The sequence below is a fragment of the Leopardus geoffroyi genome, chromosome X (genome assembly GCF_018350155.1).
Source record: "Leopardus geoffroyi isolate Oge1 chromosome X, O.geoffroyi_Oge1_pat1.0, whole genome shotgun sequence".
Lineage (NCBI taxonomy): Eukaryota > Metazoa > Chordata > Mammalia > Carnivora > Felidae > Leopardus > Leopardus geoffroyi.
In genome coordinates, this window is record NC_059343.1 from 47,230,554 (window position 1) to 47,253,372 (window position 22,819).

Here is a 22,819-nt window from a genome sequence, read left to right on the forward strand (position 1 = left end):
ACTGACCTGCAAGGTAGGCATTTTCAGATATGGAAACCAAAGCTAAAAATTGGTAACACCAAATATCACTAAGTAACTTAATAGTGAGGTGAGGATTAACTCCAGTGAATAGAGTTAGCACTCTGTTTACTATTTAGTGTCGTCTCCTTTCTTTATGCTAGCACTACTCTTTATAATTTTACTTCTTTCTGCCAGCCCCATGAGTTCTCTCATGCAGAACCACAGACCATAGCCCAACTTACTACAGAATTCTTTGGAGACAGAGGAGCATGATTATGTGTGGTCCAGGAGAAAGAACCTGGCACACAGAGTAGATGCTCAATAAATGTCACCTCCCTACCCACTCCTACTCATTGCGTTAAAGTCTAACATTTCTGTTGCATTTTGGGAAGTTTTTGGCAGTATTCTGAAAATATATTCCTGCCTGCCCTTATCATGTCCTACTACGATTATGCATGTGTATAGAGATTACTGAAATCTTATACACATGGTAATAATAAGTCTAATGGAAGTAAATAATTCTCACTTAAAGGGGAGTTTGGTATCAGTCGCTAATGCTAAGTTCCTCTAAATCGAAAAGTCAAGCCTAAACCCTTTTAAATAAACTTTCAAACTAAAGTTGGAATAAAGGCTTTGCCTGACTCAAGAATGAATGACCGTATCTCCTGAGGTAAAAATACATTTATTTAAAGTTCAATAATCCCTTCTTCATATCAGTGTTTTTGTCCTGTTAAAGCAAAATTAAATGTAATACTTCTGAGTCAAAAGAGCACATAAATTCTACTCCTGATATCATTATTATAATATATGTTAACTTGGATTTAAATTATACAAATATATATAAATATATATAAATTATATAAATATATAAATATTTAAAACACAAAAGAGCATATATAATATGACTTCATTTTTATAAAGTCATTTCCATGTATCCATATACAGACATAGAAAGAAATCTGAAATGGTGTTTATCTAAAGTTAGTGACAATTACTTCTAGGTATTGGGATTTGAAGGTGGTATTTTAGAATTCATACTTTTCTGCATTGATTAAATTCTATAATGAACATTATTTTACAAACAGTAGGGTGATTTTTATTTTTAAAAAAGACCAGTGGAGAGGACCTAACCTTCTCTTGCATATTTCAAAGGCATCTGAGATTCAAAAGACCTATGGTCTTTCCTCTACCAAAACACACTGCCTACTCATGTTCTGCATCTTGGTGATTGGTAGCCTGGAATGATAGCCAGTGATGCCAGCCAGAAACCTAGTCTTGATACCTTCCCTCTGCCATACATCCATTCCATCACTAAATCTCATCCATTTTATCTCTTAAACATTTCTTGGAATCTGTTCATTTTTCTTCATCTCAATTTCTCTTTAACTGTACTACTGTGACTAACTCTTAATTGGTCTATCAATTTCTACCTTTACCTCCAATAATCCTTTCTTCTGGCTTCAAGTCAGAGTGATCTTTTCAAAAAGCAAATCTGATGTGAACCCTAGGGCTTCAATGGCTATCCATCTTTCTTAAAATAAAGACAAAGGTCTTTATCATCACCACTTTTAAGACCCTCCCAACCTCCATAGATTCACTGTGCACCAATTCCTGTCTGCTCTCTTCACTTCAGCAAAATTGGCCTACTTTCAGTGGCCTCATGATCCCTTTACCAATACAGGGCTTTTGCATATGCTGTTCTTTCCACTTGGAATCAGATTACCTCCCTTTTTTCACCTAGTTAACACCTACTCATCCTTCAGATCTCTGTTCAATCATCACCTTCTCAGGGAAGCTTTCCTTGACTTCCCTTTACTAGACCAACTCTCTTATTATATGATATCCTATATTATATAAGTCTGTTCATGTCTAACTGTCCCACTAGAGTGTAAGTTCCATGAGATAGGGCACATACTTGTTTTTGCTCATCAAACCCAGTGCCTAGTAGAGGGCTTGGCACAAAGTAAAGGGCCTGACATAATTGTGACAAAATTTTCTAATAAGGCCACAGACCAGTAACAAGCAAGAACATTAGATAATGAGATGTGCTTTCCACACAAACATGTAATCAACTGAACTTAAAATACAAAAATAGTTATCTAGGCATCTTAGAGGTGTTACCTCATTTAATTCTCACAGTGATGTTGTAAGGCAAGTAGGTATTATCTCTGTTTTGAAGACATGAAAACTGAGGCACAGATGACTTGCCTATAGTCATATAACTAGTAAGTGACTGAGCTGACACTGGAACCCAATTCTGTCTGCTTAGAGACCTCTACCACTTTTGTTCATACTGCCATTTTCTACTCACTCTCCCTCCAAAAATCCTCCATTATACTGCAATAAACCACCCTCCTACTAGTCAACAAAAGCCTCCATTCACACAGTACTCAGAGGCTCTCTCACTGGCAGCACAAATGCATTTATGCCTTGAAGTTTGCCTCTAAAGGCTTCCAATTTTTACAATGGTGATACTATCTGTATATAAATCGGTGCCAGGAGTAAGATAAGTACACAGAGTCCCCACGCAGAAATACTGCTTACTAGTTTGGGAAATCTAGGCTTTTGAAATTTTTATTCAACATTAACACTAAATGTATTTTCAGACTTTCTTTACCAAATTATATGCAATGACTACATACACACACATACATGTACACAAACACAACACACACACACACATATACACAAATATACATCTTGCAATTATGAGGGTTCAGATTCTAAGCCTTGATTCACATTTTGATAGATATACTCATTTTGAAAAAGTGATACTTTAAAAGTTCAAACAGAGAAGTAAAATGTAAAATGAGGCTCAATTCCACCATCCAGTATATTGTTAACGGCTTCTCCTAGTTCTGTGTATATATATAAATATCTAATGAACATAATTTTAAACAAATACTGTATATACTGTTCTATAAGGCTGCCTTCTTCCCACTCCAGAATGCATTGTGGACATCCTTCTATATCTCAACTGCATGTACATCTGACTAAGGCCATATGCAATTACTAGGAATCTCATCCATAAACTTAAGATGCCTTTTATAATATTCTAGCTTAAAGAGCTTTAAAATTATTTTTTCAAACTGAACAAATAAGATCACTTAATAGTTCTGAGAATATTGATATACAACATATGATAGCTTTCCCTCAAAACTCAAACTCTTCTTGTACCACAGGACTGAATTCACCCTCATTCCAGATGCTTTCTTTTTTGATACTTGATGGTTATATTTTTAGGTATAAGAGTCTAAAGCATGGGTCAGCAAGCTACAGCCTACCACTTCATTTTGTAAATCAAGTTTAATTGGAACAAAGCCCTGTGCATTCATTTATATTTTATCTATGGTTGCTTTTGCCTGATGACAGAGTTGACTAGTTGCAACCACATGGCTTGAAAGTACTTACTAACTGGCTCCTTCCCAGAAAAAAATGTGCTGACCCCTGGTCTAAAAGATAATTTTCTCAAAGACAAAATGAATCTAGACAAGGATAAAAGTTGCTATGTTGTCAAGTCACACCATTCTCTAATAGTGACTTTAAAAATAGACCTAAGGAAATCAATTTTTATGATTTTAGTTCTTAGAAATAAAGAGGAACGTGCAAAAACCACTTACTTCATATACTTTGTTCCAGTTTTCTGTCTCTAGTTTGTGTTGACTCTGTTTGAGTTGGTTTAAACTTGGCTTAATAAGAGAATTTCCAACTGTTTCCTTTGTCCAGTCATCCACCAGTTTATGTAAGTCATCTGTGAACATGCCTTTTTTACTAGCTGGAGATTGCTGGCATGATGCTACATTACTCTCCACACAGAGCGGATCTAGAAGAAATAACAGGAAAACCATAAAAAATAATTAAAACTGAAAAATACTTTTCTTTGAGTAATAATGCAGTTGGTAGAACCTCACATATGGGCTACAGATAAGGTAACCAGACATTCAAGTTTATCTGGGACAGTCCTGGAGTAATTATTAACAGTATGTATGCCTTTCACTCTCGAAAGTTTCCTCTTGTTGGATGGGAAATTATATGGTCACCTTGGTATAAAGTCAAATAAGCTACAAGTTATAAGTCAAATATAAAAACATTAGTATCAATTATAATCTTTACATCAGTTTTCCTCGGATAGATACTTAAAAGAGATAAAAAATAAACATGGAGGAGAGAGGCTTGAAGATGGCGGTGTAGGAGGACGCTGGCTCACTGTGTCCTACTGATCACTTAGATTCCACCCACATCTGCCTAAATAACCCAGAAAACCGCCAGAAGACTAGCAGAACGGACTCTCTGGAGCCAAGCGAAGACAAGAGGCCCACGGAAGAGGACGGGTCTGCCTCCCTCCCGGTGCTGCAGGGCCCCTGCCGTAGCGGACCACCAAAGGCAAAGCAAGCTGAGCCTGCCGCTCCTGCCCCTGTGCACCTTGCGGATCCACCCTGGCTAATACACCAGATCCCATCGAAGCAGCACCACAAGCCTGGCAATGTACCAGTAGCCCAGACAGGGGTCACACCACTCCACAGTGAGTCCTGCCCCTGGGAGAGGGGAAGATAAGCTACACACCATTCTGACTGTGGCCCCAGCGGTGGGCTGGGGCAGACATCAGGTCTGACTGCGGCCACGCCCACCAACACAAGTTACTTCAGACAGCACAGGGGAAGAGCCCTGCAGTTCCCTGCCACTCCAGGGACTATCCAAACAAAGTTTCTCCTCAAAAGAAACTCCAGTAAGTAGTGAAAGCTAACGAATTGATCAAAAACAATTTAAGCAATATAACAGAGCATGAATTTAAAATAAGTCATAACATATCGGACAAAGGCCTAGTATCCAGAATCTATAAAGAGCTCACCAAACTCCACACCCGAAAAACAAATAACCCAGTGAAGAAATGGGCAGAAAACATGAATAGACACTTCTCTAAAGAAGACATCCGGATGGCCAACAGGCACATGAAAACATGTTCAGCGTCGCTCCTTATCAGGGAAATACAAATCAAAACCACACTCAGGTATCACCTCACGCCAGTCAGAGTGGCCAAAATGAACAAATCAGGAGACTATAGATGCTGGCGAGGATGTGGAGAAACGGGAACCCTCTTGCACTGTTGGTGGGAATGCAAATTGGTGCAGCCGCTCTGGAAAGCAGTGTGGAGGTTCCTCAGAAAATTAAAAATAGACCTACCCTATGACCCAGCAATAGCACTGCTAGGAATTTATCCAAGGGATACAGGAGTACTGATGCATAGGGGCACTTGTACCCCAATGTTCATAGCAGCACTCTCAACAATAGCCAAATTATGGAAAGAGACTAAATGTCCATCAACTGATGAATGGATAAAGAAATTGTGGTTTATATACACAATGGAATACTATGTGGCAATGAGAAAAAATGAAATATGGCCTTTTGTAGCAACGTGGATGGAACTGGAGAGTGTGATGCTAAGTGAAATAAGCCATACAGAGAAAGACAGATACCATATGGTTTCACTCTTATGTGGATCCTGAGAAACTTAACAGGAACCCATGGGGGAGGGGGAGGAAAAAAAAAAAAAAGAGGTTAGAGTGGGAGAGAGCCAAAGCATAAGAGACTGTTAAAAACTGAGAACAAACTGAGGGTTGATGGGGGGTGGGAGGGAGGAGAGGGTGGGTGATGGGTATTGAGGAGGGCACCTTTTGGGATGAGCACTGGGTGTTTTATGGAAACCAATGTGACAATAAATTTCATATATTATAAAAAATAAATAAATAAAATAAAATAAGTCATAAAATTAATCGCTGGGCTTGAAAAAACTATAGAGGGCAGCAGAGAATCTATTGCTACAGAGATCAAGGGACTAAGAAACATTCATGAGAAGCTAAAAAATGCTATAAATGAGGTGCAAAATAAAATGGAGGCGAACACAGCCCAGATTGAAGAGGCAGAGAAGAGAATAGGTGATTTAGAAGATAAAATTATGGAAAAAGAGGAAGCTGAGAAAAAGAGATAAAAAAAAATCCAGGAGTATGGGGGGAGAACTAGAGAATTAAATGATGCAATGAAATGTAATAATATACGTATAATAGGGATTCCAGAGGAGGAAGAGAGAAAGGGGCTGAAGGTGTACTTGAACAAATCATAGCTAAGAACTTCCCTGAACTGGGGAAGGAAAAAGGCATTGAAATCCAAGAGGCACAGAGAACTCCCTTCAGACGAAACTTGAATCGATCTTCTGCATGACATATCATAGTGAAACTGGCAAAATACAAGGATAAAAAGAGAATTCTGAAAGCAGCTAAGGATAAACATGCTCTAACATATAAAGGGAGACCGATAAGACTAGTGACGGATCTATCTACTGAAACTTGGCAGGCCAGAAAGGAATGGCAGGAAATCTTCAATGTGACGAACAGAAAAAATATGCAGCTGAGAATCCTTTATCCAGCAAGTCTGTCATTTAGAATCGAAGGAGAGATAAAGGTCTTCCCAAACAAACAAAAACTGAAGGAATTCATCACCACTAAACCAGCACTACAAGAGATCCTAAGGGGGATTCTGTGCGTGAAATGTTGCAAGTACCACAAAGTACCAGAGACATCAATACAAGCATGAAACCTACAGACATCACAATGACTCTAAACCTGTATCTTTCAATAGTAACATTGAATGTAAATGGACAAAATGCTCCAACCAAAAGACACAGGGTATCAGAATTGATAAAAAACAAACAAACAAACAAGACCCATCTATTTGCTGTCTACAAGAGACTCATTTTAGACCTGAGGACACCTTCAGATTGAAAGTGAGGGGATGGAGAACTATCTATCATGCTACTGGAAGTCAAAAGAAAGCTGGAGCAGCCATACTTATATCAGACAAAGTAGACTTTAAATTGAAGGTTGTAACAAGAGATGAAGAAGGGCATTATATCATAATTACAGGGTCTATGCATCAGGAAGAGCTAACAATTATAAATGTCTATGAGCCAAATATGGGAGCCCCCAAATATATAAAACAATTAGTCACAAACATAAGCAACCTTACTGATAAGACTGTAGTAATTGCAGGGGACTTTAATACTCCACTTACAACAATGGATGGATCATTTAGACACAGGATCAATAAAGAAAAAAGGGCCCTGAATGAGACATTGGATCAGATGGACTTGACACATATATTTAGAACTCTGCATCCCAAAGCAACAGAATATACTTTCATCTCAAGTGCACATGGAACATTCTCCAAGATAGGTCATATACTGGGTCACAAACCAGCCCTTCATAAGTATACAAGAATTGAGATCATACCATGCATACGTTCAGACCACAATGCTATGAAGCTTGAAATCAACTACAGGAAAAAGTGTGGAAAACCTCCAAAAGCATGGAGGTTAAAGAACACCCTACTAAAGAATGAAAGGATCAACCAGGCAATTCAAGAAGAAATTAAAGAATTATGGAAACAAATGAAAATGAAAATACAACAATCCAAATGCTTTGGGACGCAGTGAAGGCAGTCCTGAGAGGAAACTACATTGCAATGCAGGCCTATCTCAAGAAACAAGAAAAATCCCAAATACAAAAGCTAACAGCACACCTAAAGGAAATAGAGCAGAACAGCAAAGATACCCCAAATCCAGCAGAAGAAGACAAATAATAAAGATCAGAGCAGAAATAAACAATGTAGAATCTAAAAAACAACTGTAGAGTAGATCAATGAAACCAAAAGTTGGTTTTTTGAAAAAATAAACAAAATTAATAAACCGCTAGTCAGGCTTCTCAGAAAGAAAAGGGAGAGGACACAAATAGATAAAATCGTGAATGAAAACGGAATTATTATAATCAATCCATCAGAAATACAAGCAATTATAAGGGAATACTATGAAAAATTATATGCCAACAAACTGGACAACCTGGAAGAAATGGACAAATTCCTAAACTCCCACACGCTTCCAAAACTCAATCAGGAGGAAATAGAAAGCTTAAAAAGACCCATAACCAGCGAAGAGATTGAATCAGTCATCAAAAATCTCCCAACAAATAAGAGTCCAGGACCAGATGGCTTCCCAGGGGAATTCTACCAGATTTTTTAAGGCAGAGATAATACCTATCCTTCTCAAGCTATTCCAAAAAATAGAAAGGGAAGGAAAACTTCCAGACTTATTCTATGAAGCCAGCATTACTTTGATTCCTAAACCAGACAGAGACCCAGTAAAAAAAGAGAACTACCGGCCAATATCCCTGATGAATATGGATGCAAAAATTCTCAATAAGATACTAGCAAATCGAATTCAACAGCATATAAAAAGAATTATTCACCATGATCAAGTGGGATTCATTCCTGGGATGCAGGGCTGATTCAACATTTGCAAATCAATCAATGTGATACATCACGTTAATAAAAGAAAAGAACCATATGATCCTGTCAACAGATGCAGAAAAAGCATTTGACGAAATTCAGCATCCTTTCTTAATAAAAACCCTTGAGAAAGTTGGGATTGAAGGAACATACTTAAAGATCATAAAAGCCATTTATGAAAAGCCCACAGCTAATATCATCCTCAATGGGGTAAATGAGAGCTTTCTCCCTGAGATCAGGAACATGAAAGGGATGTCCACTCTCACCACTGTTGTTTAACATAGTGTTGGAAGTTGTAGCATCAGCAATCAGACAACAAAAGGAAATCAAAGGCATCAAAATTGGCAAAGAAGAAATCAAACTTTCACTTTTTGCAGATGACATGATATTATACATGGAAAATCCGACAGACTCCACCAAAAGTCTGCTAGAACTGATCCATGAATTCAGCAAAGTCGCAGGATACAAAATCAATGTACAGAAATCAGTTGCATTCTTATACACTAATAATGAAGCAACAGGAAGGCAAATAAAGAAACTGATCCCATACACAATTGCACCAAGAAGCACAAAATACCTAGCAATAAACCTAACCAAAGATGCAAAAGATCTGTATGTTGAAAACTAGAGAAAGCTTATGAAGGAAATTGAAGAAAATATAAAGAAATGGAAAAACATTCTGTGCTCATGGATTGGAAGAATAAATATTGTTAAAATGTCAATATTACCCAAAGCTATTTACACATTCAATGCAATCCCAATCAAAATTACACCAGCATTCTTCTCAAAGCTAGAACAAGCAATCCTAAAATTTGTATGGAACCACAAAAGGCCCTGAATAGCCAAAGTAATTTTGAAGAGGACCAAAGTAGGAGGCATCACAATCCCAGACTTTAGCCTCTACTACAAAGCTGTAATTATCAAGACAGCATGGTATTGCAAAAAAAGTAGACACATAGACCAATGGAACAGAACAGAAACCCCAGAACTAGACCCACAAAAGTATGGCCAACTAATCTTTGACAAAGCAGGAAAGAGTATCCAATGGAAAAAAGACAGTCTCTTTAACATATGGTGCTGGGAGAAATGGACAGCCACATGTAGAAGGATGAAACTAGACCACTTTGTTACACCATTCACAAAAATAAACTCAAAATGTATAAAGGACCTGAATGTGAGACAGGAAACCATCAAAACCCTAGAGGAGAAAGCAGGAAAAAAACCTCTCTGACCTCAGCCACAGCAATTTCTTACTTGATACATCCCCAAAGGCAAGGGAATTAAAAGCAAAAATGAACTATTGGGACCTCATGAAGATAAAAAGCTTCTGCACAGCAAAGGAAACAATCCACAAAACTAAAAGGCAACCAACGGAATGAGAAAAGATATTTGCTAATGACATATCGGACAAAGGGCTAGTGTCCAAAATCTATAAAGAGCTCACCAAACTCCACACCTGAAAAACAAATAATCCAGTGAAGAAATGGGCAGAAAACATGAATCAACACTTCTCTAAAGAAGACATCCAGATGGCCAACAGGCACATGAAAAGATGCTCAACATTGCTCATCAGGGAAATATAAATCAAAACCACACTCAGATATCACCTCACGCCAGTCAGAGTGGCCAAAATGAACAAATCAGGAGACTATAGATGCTGGAGAGGATGTGGAGAAACGGGAACCCTCTTGCACTGTTGGTGGGAATGCAAACTGGTGTAGCCGCTCTGGAAAGCAGTGTGGAGGTTCGTCAAAAAATTAAAAATAGACCTACCCTATGACCCAGCAATAGCACTGCTAGGAATTTACCCAAGGGATATAGGAGTGCTGATGCATAGGGGTACTTGTACCCCAATGTTTATAGCAGCACTCTCAACAATAGCCAAATTATGGAAAGAGCCTCAATGTCCATCAACTGATGAATGGATAAAGAAATTGTGGTTTATATACACAATGGAGTACTACGTGACAATGAGAAAGAATGAAATATGGCCTTTTGTAGCAACGCGGATGGAACTGGAGAGTGTTCTGCTAATTGAAATAAGTCATACAGAGAAAGACAGATACCATATGGTTTCACTCTTATGTGGATCCTGAGAAACTTAACAGAAGACAATGGGGAAGAAAGGAAAAAAAAAAGAGGTTAGAGAGGGAGAGAGCCAAAGCATAAGAGACTCTTAAAAACAGAACAAACTGAGGGTTGATGGGGGGTGGGAGGGAGGGGAGGGTGGGTGATGGGTATTGAGGAGGGCACCTTTTGGGATGAGCACTGGGTGTTGTATGGAAACCAATTTGACAATAAATTTCATATTAAAAAAAACATAGAATGTTAAGAGGGAAAATGACCTTAGAAGCCTAATCCAAACCACTTGTTTTATAATGGGCAAATGAAGCCCAGACAAAGTACAGTGATCTTGCAATTTATAACCAGCTGAATCAGGCCTGGAACACTTTAAGCATAAACAAGGATGCTCTCTGTTGTCAATATAGGATACTGACTTTCAACAAGCATCAGAAAACTAGAATCTCATTTAATTTTTTTTACCAATATTTTGTTTGTTAATGATAAACAAATGGCAGAAACAAGAATGGAAATGGTATGTGAGCCTCATCAATTCTGGAGCATAATATGTCCAAATAAATGAAACAAATCAATTACAGATACCTCTGTCAGCGAAAAGCTTCCTAATATGAACATCACACTATGTCTTTAAATTATTTAGTACTATTGTACACATTTGCTAAATCATTTTCATAGGAAAAATTCATAAAGTACCAATTCCTGTGATTTACAAGCCAAAACTTACAGAGTGGGTTTAAAATGAATTTTAGGAAATAGAAGTGTGAAATTTAGGCACAATAACATGTTCAGGGATTTTATTAAATAAGCATATGAAAATTTCTTGTACATTTGCTATAGTACTTTAATCATGAAAAAATATGGAAATGGCAGAAGATAATGCAAGAAGCCTCCATATTAACACTTTCAAAGTAATTTTATTTATCATTTTTGAAACTTATAACAGTCCTATGATATAGGATCAGTAAGTATCATTCTATTTTTTGGATGAGAAGAATGGGATCCATAAGTTGAGGCTATATGCTGGGGCTAGAAATCAGGTATCCTGACAGGGCAGTGTGCCTTCCATTGCACCATACAACCCATAGAATACACTGAGAAATGAATGGGGAAATTGCTTAGTAAGGAAGAACATGATAATCTCAATGATTTCTTATACATAATCTGTGATTCTCTATGAACTCTGCACTACTGAAAGCTTAAATTCAAGGAGATTAAATATTAAATGAAAACATATTAATGAAAACTGCTTAAGAAGAGTTTAATGAATTGGGCCATATTTACATATACAAAAGAGTTTTAAAAAATCATGTATACTAAATTTTGGGCAACCATGAGGTACCAAAATGACATACCAATTTTCTGGAATTACCTCCTTTTCTAAGACTTCAAACCCAAAGACAACAAGTCAGCCTATAATAAAGATATTTTTCCCTGTTATCCCTCTGCACATTCATTTGATTCTCTGTCAATTCCAGTGACCGAATAAATAGCACAACAACACTGGGGAAGACTTTGGAGCTGAAGCCTTTTTAGATTGTCTTCTTACCCTGGAAAAATGGAAGCAGATAGAAGTAAAATGGAGAAGACTGCCAGAAACATATATACATTAGTGCCTGCATTTTTGCCCTCCCAGCTTCTCTTAAGGAGTATTTTTGTGCCCTTCTGTTTCTGAAAAAAATTTGTTGCATAGAGCTAAGTTTGAATGTCATTCATTTAAGAACATTTCTGTACTAAGGGAAAGCCCAGTGTCAGGATTCTTGTGTACAACTCTGATCTTGAACACTCAATTAGTGGTAATGATGGCTGCTGCACTAGTGGCACAACAGCCAACAAGTAAAAAATGATTAACAAACCAAACAGGTATTTATTTATTTATTTTAAATGTTTATTCATTTTTGAGAGAGAGAGAGAGAGAGAGAGAGAATGTGAGCAGGAGGGGAGGGGCAGAGAGAGAGGGAGACACAGAACCTGAAGCAGGCTCCAGGCTCTGAGCTGTCAGCACGAGCCCAATGTGGAGCTCTAACCCACGAACCATAAGATCATGAACTGAGCCAAAACTGGACACTTAACTGACTGACCCATCCAGGCGCCCCCAAACAGGTTTTTAAATGAAATAGGAAGTAAGGGCAAGATTCCTAAATAGGCAACATAAAGATATACACACACATACATTCCAAAAATTATCAAGAATAAAAAAATGTTATTTGAATGTTATCCAATGCCTAACTATGCTTTACACACAAAAGGACATTTATTGATTTCATTTCAGTGTATCATATCATACTATAAAAGACCACATTAATTTTTAAAATATTTATTCTTGAGAGAGAGAGAAGAGAAGAGAGTATGAGTGGGGGAGGGGAAGAGAGAGAGAGGGAGACAGAATCTGAAACAGGCTCCAGGCTCTGAGCTACTAGCACAGAGCCCAATGCGGGGCTCAGATTCATGAACCGTGAGATCATGACCCAAGCTGAAGTTGGACGCTTAACCAACTGAGCCACCCAGGTGTCCCTAAATGACCATTGAATTTAAATTTCACAAACTAGAAAATACCTACATGAAAAGAAGTTCTGTACAAATAAATGTTTTAGCATTTATAAAAAAATATTAACATTACTTATTAACATTACTTAATAACTTCAAAGCTGATCTTTAATATTCATTTCCTACTGATGAAATGAATAAAACCAGAGTATGGTCCTTGGTGCTCTTGTTTTGTATTTTCCCAAGGTGATGCTTCCATTCACATAGTTTTAGTGATCACCCAACTGTAAATGTTTCCATCTCTTATCTCAAACCTTGACCCCTCTTCAATCCAATTTAAAAACTAACTCCCAAATGTGCTTTTCCAAATGGATGTCAAGTTATTCAATTCAATACACCTAGAATCAAACCTATCATGGCCTTGGCATAACAGTTCATGTAAATTTCTGTGAAAGGTATTACATTTTCTCTGAACCACTCAGACTCAGAACCTTTGGATCTCCCCCTAAACATATATACATCCAGTTTATCACCACATCATGGTAATTCATCCTATACAAGATCTTTTGTCTATTTTAACTTCCACAGTTCTCTAAGCTCTTAATCACCTCATACATGGAATGCTATGATTACAGTGATCTAAGTGGACTTGCTCCCTAGTTCTAGCCAATACACTCTTCACATTGCCACCAGATTAGTATCAGTTAAATGCTGTTTTCAGCATTTCACTCCTCTGCTCAAAAAACCCAGCCCCTCGTACTTTAATGGCTTCTTAATACTAACAACAGTGGGTATTTAACTTGTTTAGGTGGTGAAATTTTTGGTGGTAGTCACGGTTGTCTCTGCAGAACAAATATATTATGTTTTTCATTATCCTTAAACAAATATAACATCTCATTTATTAAGCTTAAATATATAATTATGTGTTAGATCAGATATATTCTATCAAAGTGTAGCACAGACAAGGTATGGCAGTTGCCAAAAGTTGTTTTTTTAAAGTATGTAAGAAAACCTTCTAATGTAAACCCTCCATTTCACCCAACTGTTATATTCTCTTTCTTGCAAATAAATCTTGCATTTTATCACTTGCATGTCTTTATATCATGCAATTCTATCTATTGACAATTCTCTTCCCACTACACTTGACCAATTTTAATCTTGTCCATTTATCCTTCAAGACCAACTCAAATACTATATCCCACATGTAGCAGTCTCAGACCACTATCACCCTCTATGATCTTCCATTGCCTCTCCTCAACCCACTGCTGACACGCTTTCTAGTATTGGCAGGCAATGCAGAATAACAGTGAAGAACCAAGCTTTTGGGGTCAAACAGATTTGGATTCCCTCTGTTATGAACTGAGGTTTTAGGAAAGTTGTTTAATCTTACGAACTTTTCTTCTTGCCAAAAGAGACAGACATTAATTTCTACCTACCTTACAGTTGTTTTGAGGATTGAGATTATATAATGCAATTATGTTTCAGGGTTCCCAAGACTACTCACAGATTCAGTGATTCAGTCGAAGGTCTCACAGGACTCAGCATATAGTTGTATTCACAGCTAAGTTTATTACAGTGAAAAGATGCATGATAGAATCAACAAGGGAAAAGACACAGGAATGTAGAGAAATTACTGCACAGACTTCCTTATGCTCTCTTCCTATTATAAGGGGGCACACTTGAGCATGCTTTTTTTCTCTTAGCAATGAAAAATACAGCATGCCAAAGACATGAGAACTGAAATAACAGACAACTGCCAAAGACTGAGACGGACCACTGTGAGACCTACATGTGTGCCACAGAGGCAATGCAACTGAACTGACATTGGAACAAGAGACCACAGAAGATAGGCTAGAACTCAAGGAAAAAAATAACTGGGTCAATCACTTCGTATAAAAAAAACTACATTCTAGATAGGATATTTAAAAGACACCAGAGTCTCATAACAGAATACTCAAAATGTCTAAAATAAAATCAAACATGATTTGGCATACACAGAACCAGGACAATTCCAACTCACATGGGAAAAGATAATCAACAGATACTATTCAGGATGATACAGATGTTGGAATTATCTAACAAAGGCTTTTAATTTTTTTCTATTTGTTTATTTTGGGAAGAGAGAGAGAGCAAGCAGGGGAAGGCCAGAGAGAGAGAGAGAAAGAGAGAGAGAGAGAGAGAGAGGAGGAGGGGGACAGAGAATCCTAAAGCAGGCTCTGTGCTGACAGCAGTGAGCAAACCCAATGCGAGGCTTGAACTCACAAACCATGAGATCAGGACCTGAACAGAAGTTGGATGCTCAAAAGACTGAGCCACCCAGGCGCCCCTCTAACAGACTTTTTAAAGCTGCAATGATAAAAATGCTCAAATAGCTCAAATCACAAAAACTGTTGAAACTAAGCAAAGTAGAAAGCCTCAGTAAAGAAATAGATAAAGAGGAGAACATACAGGAAATTTTAGAACCAAAAAATAAAATAACCAAAAAACAAAAACTCTCCTTGGATGGCAATAGCAAAAGGAAGATGACAGAAGACATTTCAATTTTAAGAGAGAAATAAGATTGAAAAACAAGCATGAACAGAAACTAAGGGACCTATGGGACAATAGCAAAACATCAAAAATTTATATCATCAGAGTCCCAGAAGCAAAGTGAAAAAAAGAGGTGATACGAAAAAAGATATTTGAAGACATATAAACTGAAATTTGTTAATTTTGGCAAAAGACATAAACCTACAACATATTCAAGAAGCTCAGTGAACCCCAAACAGGATAAAACACAAAGAAACTCCTGTCTAAACACATTATAATTGCTAAAACTGAAACTGAAAAAGTGCTGAAAAATAAGAAGGGAAAAATTCTTAAAGCAACCAGAGCAACACAATACATTTCATACAGGAAAACAATGATCCAAATATCTATAGATTTCTCATCATAAATCATGGAAGCCAAAAGTAAGTGGCACAGTATTTTTTAAATGCTAAAAGACAGAACTGTCAACTCAGAATTCTATATGCAATAAGAATATCCTTCAGGAATTAAGGTGAAAAAAGACATTCTCAGATAAAAATAAAATTAAGAGTATTAGTCACCAGCAGACCTGTTCTAACTAAAGGAAATTCTTCGAACAGAGGGAGATTATAGTAGTGGGAAACATGAAAGAGTAGGAATGAAGGGAGACCAACAAAATGGTAGATAAGAGAATAAGTACATTCTTCTTTAGAATTCTGAAACTCAAGCAAAACTGAATTATAACACTGTGTGATGGAGTTTACCATATATGTAGATGTAGTACATAAGACAATTATAAAGAAGGAAGAGACCTTTATGGATATAAGGTTTCTACATTCCTTTGGACAAATCCACAATTACAGTTGGAGTTTCTTACACTCTTCTCTCAGTAAACAATAGAAGTAGTGGACAGCAAATGAGCAAGGATACAGAATAATCGAACAATACCTAATTCAAACATCTAGATCTGACATTTAGAGAACACTCTACTCAAAAACAGGGTTATACATTATTTTCAATTGCACATAAAACATTCACCAAAATAGACCATATCCTGGGTCATAAAACCAACCTTAAGAAATTAAGAGGAATCAAAATGATTGGAAATATATTTTCTGGTCATAATGAAAGTAAAGTACAAATGATTAACAAAGGGGTAACAATAAAATCTCAAAACACTTGGAAACTAAACATCATATTACCAAAATAAACTATGGAACAAAAAGGAACTCTCAGGGCAAATCAAAAAAATTTGGAACTGAAAAAAATAACCCAAAATACAACATCGAAACCTAGGGAATGCTAGAGAACAAAGAGTAAACCTCACTGTGTGCAAATTATTAAAAAATCATTTAGGAGGTCAGAGGATTGCAGAATGTGACAAAAGACTCTAATCATTACAATGTATAAAGGAACCTACCATAATGGAGTAGAAATAAGTGCTGACCTACATAACTTTGGAAATGAGTGACACCTACAATGTCAAAGGCAAACAAAACTGCTCACCAGCACTGTATTGTAGTTGATACATGTGTTTCCCACTGGGGTATAAGTTCGCAATTCTGAAACCACGATACCTTATACTGAAATTGAAGAATTAAGTAAATGGATGGAGGATGGTGGGAGCCAGGTTTCTCACTTTTGGAGTGGGAGGTTACAGACAAACAAGGAGAGAAGGCTATAATGATCCATGTGGTAATGGATTCAACTTAGAGATAGCAATATGAATGCATGTTTACCTTACTATGGATACAGATGTTTACATATGGAAATATTCATAGATATGGATATATGTCAGTTAGTATGCATACATGTATTTCCTTATTTGTCAGCAAAGAAAACTTAAAAGCAATGATACCACAGTAGCAATTATAATGCATACCAGGCACCCAGATCTTGGTTTCTAGTCTATTCTCCAATAAAAGGAATTACAATTCCTTTTGGAAATGGTGGCTTTTAAGACTGGCGCAGGAAATATACAAAATTAGCCTCTTCTGGTGCCAGTAAACAAAGAAGCCTTCAAAAACAAAATTCTACAAAATAACTGACTAGTACTCCTCAAAACTTTCAGAGTCATCAAAAACAAGGAAGTTCTGAGAACCTGTTAGAACCAAGAAAAGCCTAAGGGGGCGTGAACATTAAATATAACATAATATCCTGGATGGGATCTTGGGACAGAAGAAAGATAAGGTCAAAATTAAGGAGATCAGAGTAAAATATGGACTATAGTTAATGATAATGTATCAAGATTGGTTTATTAGTTGTGACAAGTGTACCATACTAATGTAAGATGTTAGTAATTGGGGAAACTGGGTGTGGGGTACTCTCAGTACTATCTTAGGAAACTACTCTCTGCACTATCTTAATAATTTTTCTGCAAATCTAAAACTTCCCCCCACCAATAAAGCTTAATTTTAAAAAATCATAGTAGATGTAGCCAAAGTGGTACTTTTAGGAAAGTTTATAGCATTAAATGCTTGTATTAAAAAAATGAAAGAGGTCTCACACATCAATGATCTTAGCTTCCATTTAAAGAAACTAGAGAAAGGGCAAAATAAAAACAAAGCATGTGTAAAAGGAAGAAAATAATGAAGAGCAGAAATCAATGAAATTTAAAACAGGAAAACAATAGAAAAAAACAATAAAAGCAAACACTGGATATCTTTGAAAAGATCAATAAAATTGATAAACCTCTGTCAAGACTGACAAAGAAAAAAAAGGGAAGATACAAATTACAAATACCAGAAATAGGTGATGTCACTACAGGTTCCCAAGACATTAAAAAGATAATAATAAACAATTATAAATGAAACAGCGGACCTACCGCGGCCAACTGCATCTTGCTCTGTGTCCTCCACCTTGACCACGCCTCCTCCCCTTGAGTAACCTCCCGCTCACCAGGTCAAACTTCCCGATCAAAACACGCCCGGCGACCTGCGTAACAGGACTTCGACCCTTCCCCAGCCAATCGGCCAAGGCCACGACCCTTCCCCAGCCAATCAGCCGAGGCCACGACCCTTCCCCAGCCAATCGGCTGAGGCCACAGCCATTACCTCACCAACTGCCCCTAGACCCCAATAAAACCTTTGTGCTTTTGAAACTCGCTCTCTCTCCCCGGTATCTCACCGCTGCGTTGGTGCAGGTAGGGGATTGAGCTCGAGCTAGCTCGAATAAAGGCTCTTTTGCTTTTGCATTGGACTCAGCTCCCTGGTGGTCTTTGGGGATCACGAATTCTGGGCATAACAATAAACACAAAGATTCAACAACTTAGATGAAATGGACCAAGCCTCAAAAACCACAAACTACCAAAACTTACTCAACAGGAAACGTATAATGTGAATAAATCTTGTAACTACTATTAAACAATTTGAATTTGTAGTGAAAAAGTTCCCAAAATAGAAATCTCTGAACCCAAGTGGTTTCATTGAAAAATTCTTCCAGACAGTTAAAGAAGAAATAGTACTAATTCAACACAAGTTCTTTCAGATAATAGAAAAAGAGGGAGGAGAAAAACTTCAAAAATGCAGAATAAGGGCCTAGGTGAACTTGCTCTTAAAACAATAAAAATATGGGCAAAACAACTCAAACCAACCATTTCAGAACTCTGACAATTATCCAGAGACACAGAATGAAATAAAAATCATTTATTTAAGACAAACTAATGAGATCTGTGACATTTTAACTTGTGGTAATTCCCCTCCCGGCTTCCCTCCCAGCTCAGTGTTGGGATAGCTAAAGGCCAGCAGCATTGCAGACAATAGAGATCAGACCTCTTTTTGAGTTCCCTTAAAAGTACCATCCCCAGAGCACAGTCATCTGAACTTGCAACAACCCAGAAAAATCTCTATTCTTAGAGTGTGGTAGATATTTGGTTTCACTTAGAGCTCAGGTCAGCCCAGGCAGGCTGGGTCTGGGGAGTGGGGAGGGTAAGGAGCTACCTCCAGGGCATTACTGAAACAATATGAAAGCACTGGCAACAACTCAGATGCAGTGATTCAGTTGGGGCAAACAAGAATCTGGCCTAGAATTAAAAAAGAATTCTAGGGCAATTAGATGACCATAGGAAACTTTTAAAACCTCTGGCATATTCCTGGGAATATAAATGTCTGGCAAGCCAGGAAAGACCTAAGAAAGGAAAAAGTACCAATCACTCAATTCTGGCTGCACTTCAGTTCCTGGACAAGCAGGAAAGAAATTAAAAAGTTTTCTTGTAAAGTAAAGCTAGAAAGTGCGCCTTCCCACAGAGATTCCCTTGGCAAAAATATCCAGATGAGTCATTTAATGAAATCTTCTGGCCAATCATTGGCTCACCACTAAATGTACTGACCCAGGTATGAACCTTAGCATGCCAGGCTTAAAAATAAAAACAAAGTTTTAAATTCATTTTTATTTATTTTTAAGTTTACTTATTTATTCTGAGAAGAGAGCACGCGGAAGCAGGGGAGGGGCAGAGAGAGAAGGAGGTAGAAAATCCCAAGCAGGCTCTGAGCAATCAGTGCAGTCAGATGTGGGGCTCAACCTCACAAACCCTGAGATCATGAACTAAACCGAAATCAAGAGTCAGATGCTTAACCAACTGAGCCACCCAGGCACCCCAAAACAAAATTAAAAAAAAATTTTTAATGTTTATTTATTTTTGAGAGACAGAGTGTGAGCGGGGGAAGGGCAGAGAGAGAGGGAGACACAGAATCTGAAGCAGGCTCCAGGCTCTGAGCTGTCAGCACAGAGCCTGATGTGGGGCTCGAACTTGCAAATGTGAGATCGTGACCTCAGTTGGATGCTTAACTGACTGAGGCACCCAGGTGCCCCCCAAAACAATTTTTTTTTAAGTTGCAAAGAACTCAATGGCCTACACTGCAGGGAATATAGAGTAGTGTTGGAAAATCACTAAACGAATAACCAATACCAAGAAAATAACAGAACAATAATAAACAAAATACAACAGACCTTGGTGGGGAAGAGGGTGGAAGAATCTGATACTAGAGCTGTTACAATATATTACCTATAGTGTCCAGTTTTTATCACAAAATTAAGACACATGCAAAGAAATAGGAACATATGCCACATATACAGACAAAAAAAGTCAACAAAAACATCCTGAAGGGGGCCTAGATTTTGGTCTTAGTAGACAAAGCCTGTATTCAAATTTAAGGAAACTATGCCTAAAAATTTAAAGGAAAGTATGATAACAATGTCTCAAATCAAATAGAGAATATCAATAGATATAGAAATTATTTCAAAAAACAAATTCTGGAGTTTAAAAGTACAATATGTTAAATAAAAAATTCATTAGAGTGGCTCAACAACAGATATGGGAGGGCAAAATAAAGAATCAGCCAACAAGAAGATCAATTAATGGAGAAATCCACTCTGGAGAAAAGAAGGAAAAAAAGAGTAAAATAAAATAAATAGAGCCTTAGTCACCTGTGGAATACTATTGTTGCAGGATTTTTTTTTACCTCACTACCTGGGGTTTGTTGTCTCCCTGCTTCTTCGAAGAATGAAGAGGTAGACACAAAATGAGCAGCAGGCAAAAGTTGTGGTTTATATACACAGTGGAATATTACATGGCAACGAGAAAGAATGAAATATGGCCTTTTGTAGCAACGTGCATGGAACTGGAGAGTGTGATGCTAAATGAAATAAGCCATACAGAGAAAGACAGATACCATATGTTTTCACTCTTATGTGGATCCTGAGAAACTTAACAGAAGACCATGGGGGAGGGGAAGAAAAAAAAAGAGGTTAGAGAGGGAGGGAGCCAGAACATAAGAGACTCTTAAAAACTGAGAACAAACTGAGGGTTGATGGGGGGTGGGAGGGAGGGGAGGGTGGGTGATGGGTATTGAAGAGGGCACCTGTTGGGATGAGCACTGGGTGTTGTATGGAAACCAATTTGACAATAAATTTCATATGTAAAAAAAAAAGAAAAGAAATTGGGCTTCCAGGTGTTTGTTTCCCAAATAAAAACATAAAACACTCACATGCTCTCCAGAATCTATCATCTATCCTCACCATTATTTCATAAAAGAATACTTAATACCAAAAAGGTAGAAAAGAATCTCAGGATAATGTGCACTTCTTTAGAGCATATTAGCTTAATAAGAAATAAACTTTATATCATTATATTTCTAATTTTGCTGATCTTTCACCAGTTTTTTATTTTTTATTTTTTTTTTAATTTTTTTTTCAACGTTTATTTTTATTTTTGGGACAGAGAGAGACAGAGCATGAACGGGGGAGGGTCAGAGAGAGGGAGACACAGAATCGGAAACAGGCTCCAGGCTCTGAGCCATCAGCCCAGAGCCCGACGCAGGGCTCGAACTCACGGACCGCGAGATCGTGACCTGGCTGAAGTCGGACGCTTAACCGACTGCGCCACCCAGGCGCCCCATTTCACCAGTTTTTTAAAACCACTTTCAGGACCGCTTTACCTGTGGCAACTGCGACATTGTCCACGTGTGTCCAGGACTGGGGGCGGCTGCGAAGTTTGCTTTTGAAAGATCTTGGTCTACGTGGTGATGATGGTGGCAGAGGAGCCTCTGATGATTGGATTTTGCTATCTTTAATTGCCCGAAGGCGTTCATAGAGCTCTTGCAGCTCCTTATTCTGCTGGGTTTGAAGATTTACCACCTCCTGAATGTGTCTAAATGAAAATAATGCAGAAAGCATTTTAATAGCACTGACACCATACAGATAAGCCAAAAAACTCTATGCAATACAAGTAAAGTTTAACAAGGAATTTAGATTAAGAATGTAAAAATAAAGAATATTCACAGTTTTAGGATGGGATATGCTTTCCTAAGCACAACATTAATCAGACATTAAGAAAAAATTAAACAAACTGGAGTGCCTACGTGGCTCACTTGGTTAAGCGTCTGACTCTTGATTTTGGCTCAGGTCATCTCATGGTTCATGAGATCCAGCCCTGTCTCTGGCTCTGTGCTGATGGGGGTAGGGACTGCTTGGGATTCTCTCTCTCCCTCCCTCTCTGCCATTCCCCTACTTTCTTGGGTGCTCTCTCTCTCTCTTAAAATAAATTTAAAAATCTGTAAAATGATTTTAATAAAATGAAAAAAGTAAACAAATTGACAAGAAAAAATTTCTAAAACTTCAATATAGTGAAAGACAATAAAACAAAATTTAAAGTCACACAGTATTAGTAATATTAACCTTTTCTTTATTATATGTTGCAAATATAAACAAGAAAATATTTTCAACATATAGTAAAATATTCATAGAATACACAAATAGTTCCTAAAACTCAATAAGAGAAAAAAAAAAGAAACGTAATAGGAAAAAGGGGAAAGAATATGAGAAGGTGACTCCAAGGAAGAGGAAATACAAGTAGCCAATAAACATGAGATGATGTACAACTTCACTTTTAACTAGGAGAATAAAATTATTTTTT

At 37.5% G+C, this 22,819-nt stretch overlaps 1 protein-coding gene across 5 annotated transcripts in view; it reads right to left on the reverse strand.

Moving 5' to 3' along the window:
- WNK3 (WNK lysine deficient protein kinase 3) overlaps nt 1–22,819 on the reverse strand; it is a 185,118-nt gene that overhangs the window by 5,761 nt on the left and 156,538 nt on the right. For all 5 annotated transcript variants that reach the window (XM_045470598.1, XM_045470599.1, XM_045470597.1 and 2 more), the window contains exons 21-22: nt 21,843–22,054; nt 3,621–3,823 (exon numbers count right to left, since the gene is read on the reverse strand). In XM_045470598.1, coding sequence (XP_045326554.1) covers nt 3,621–3,823; nt 21,843–22,054 — 415 coding nt within the window. The remainder of the gene's footprint in view (nt 1–3,620; nt 3,824–21,842; nt 22,055–22,819) is intronic.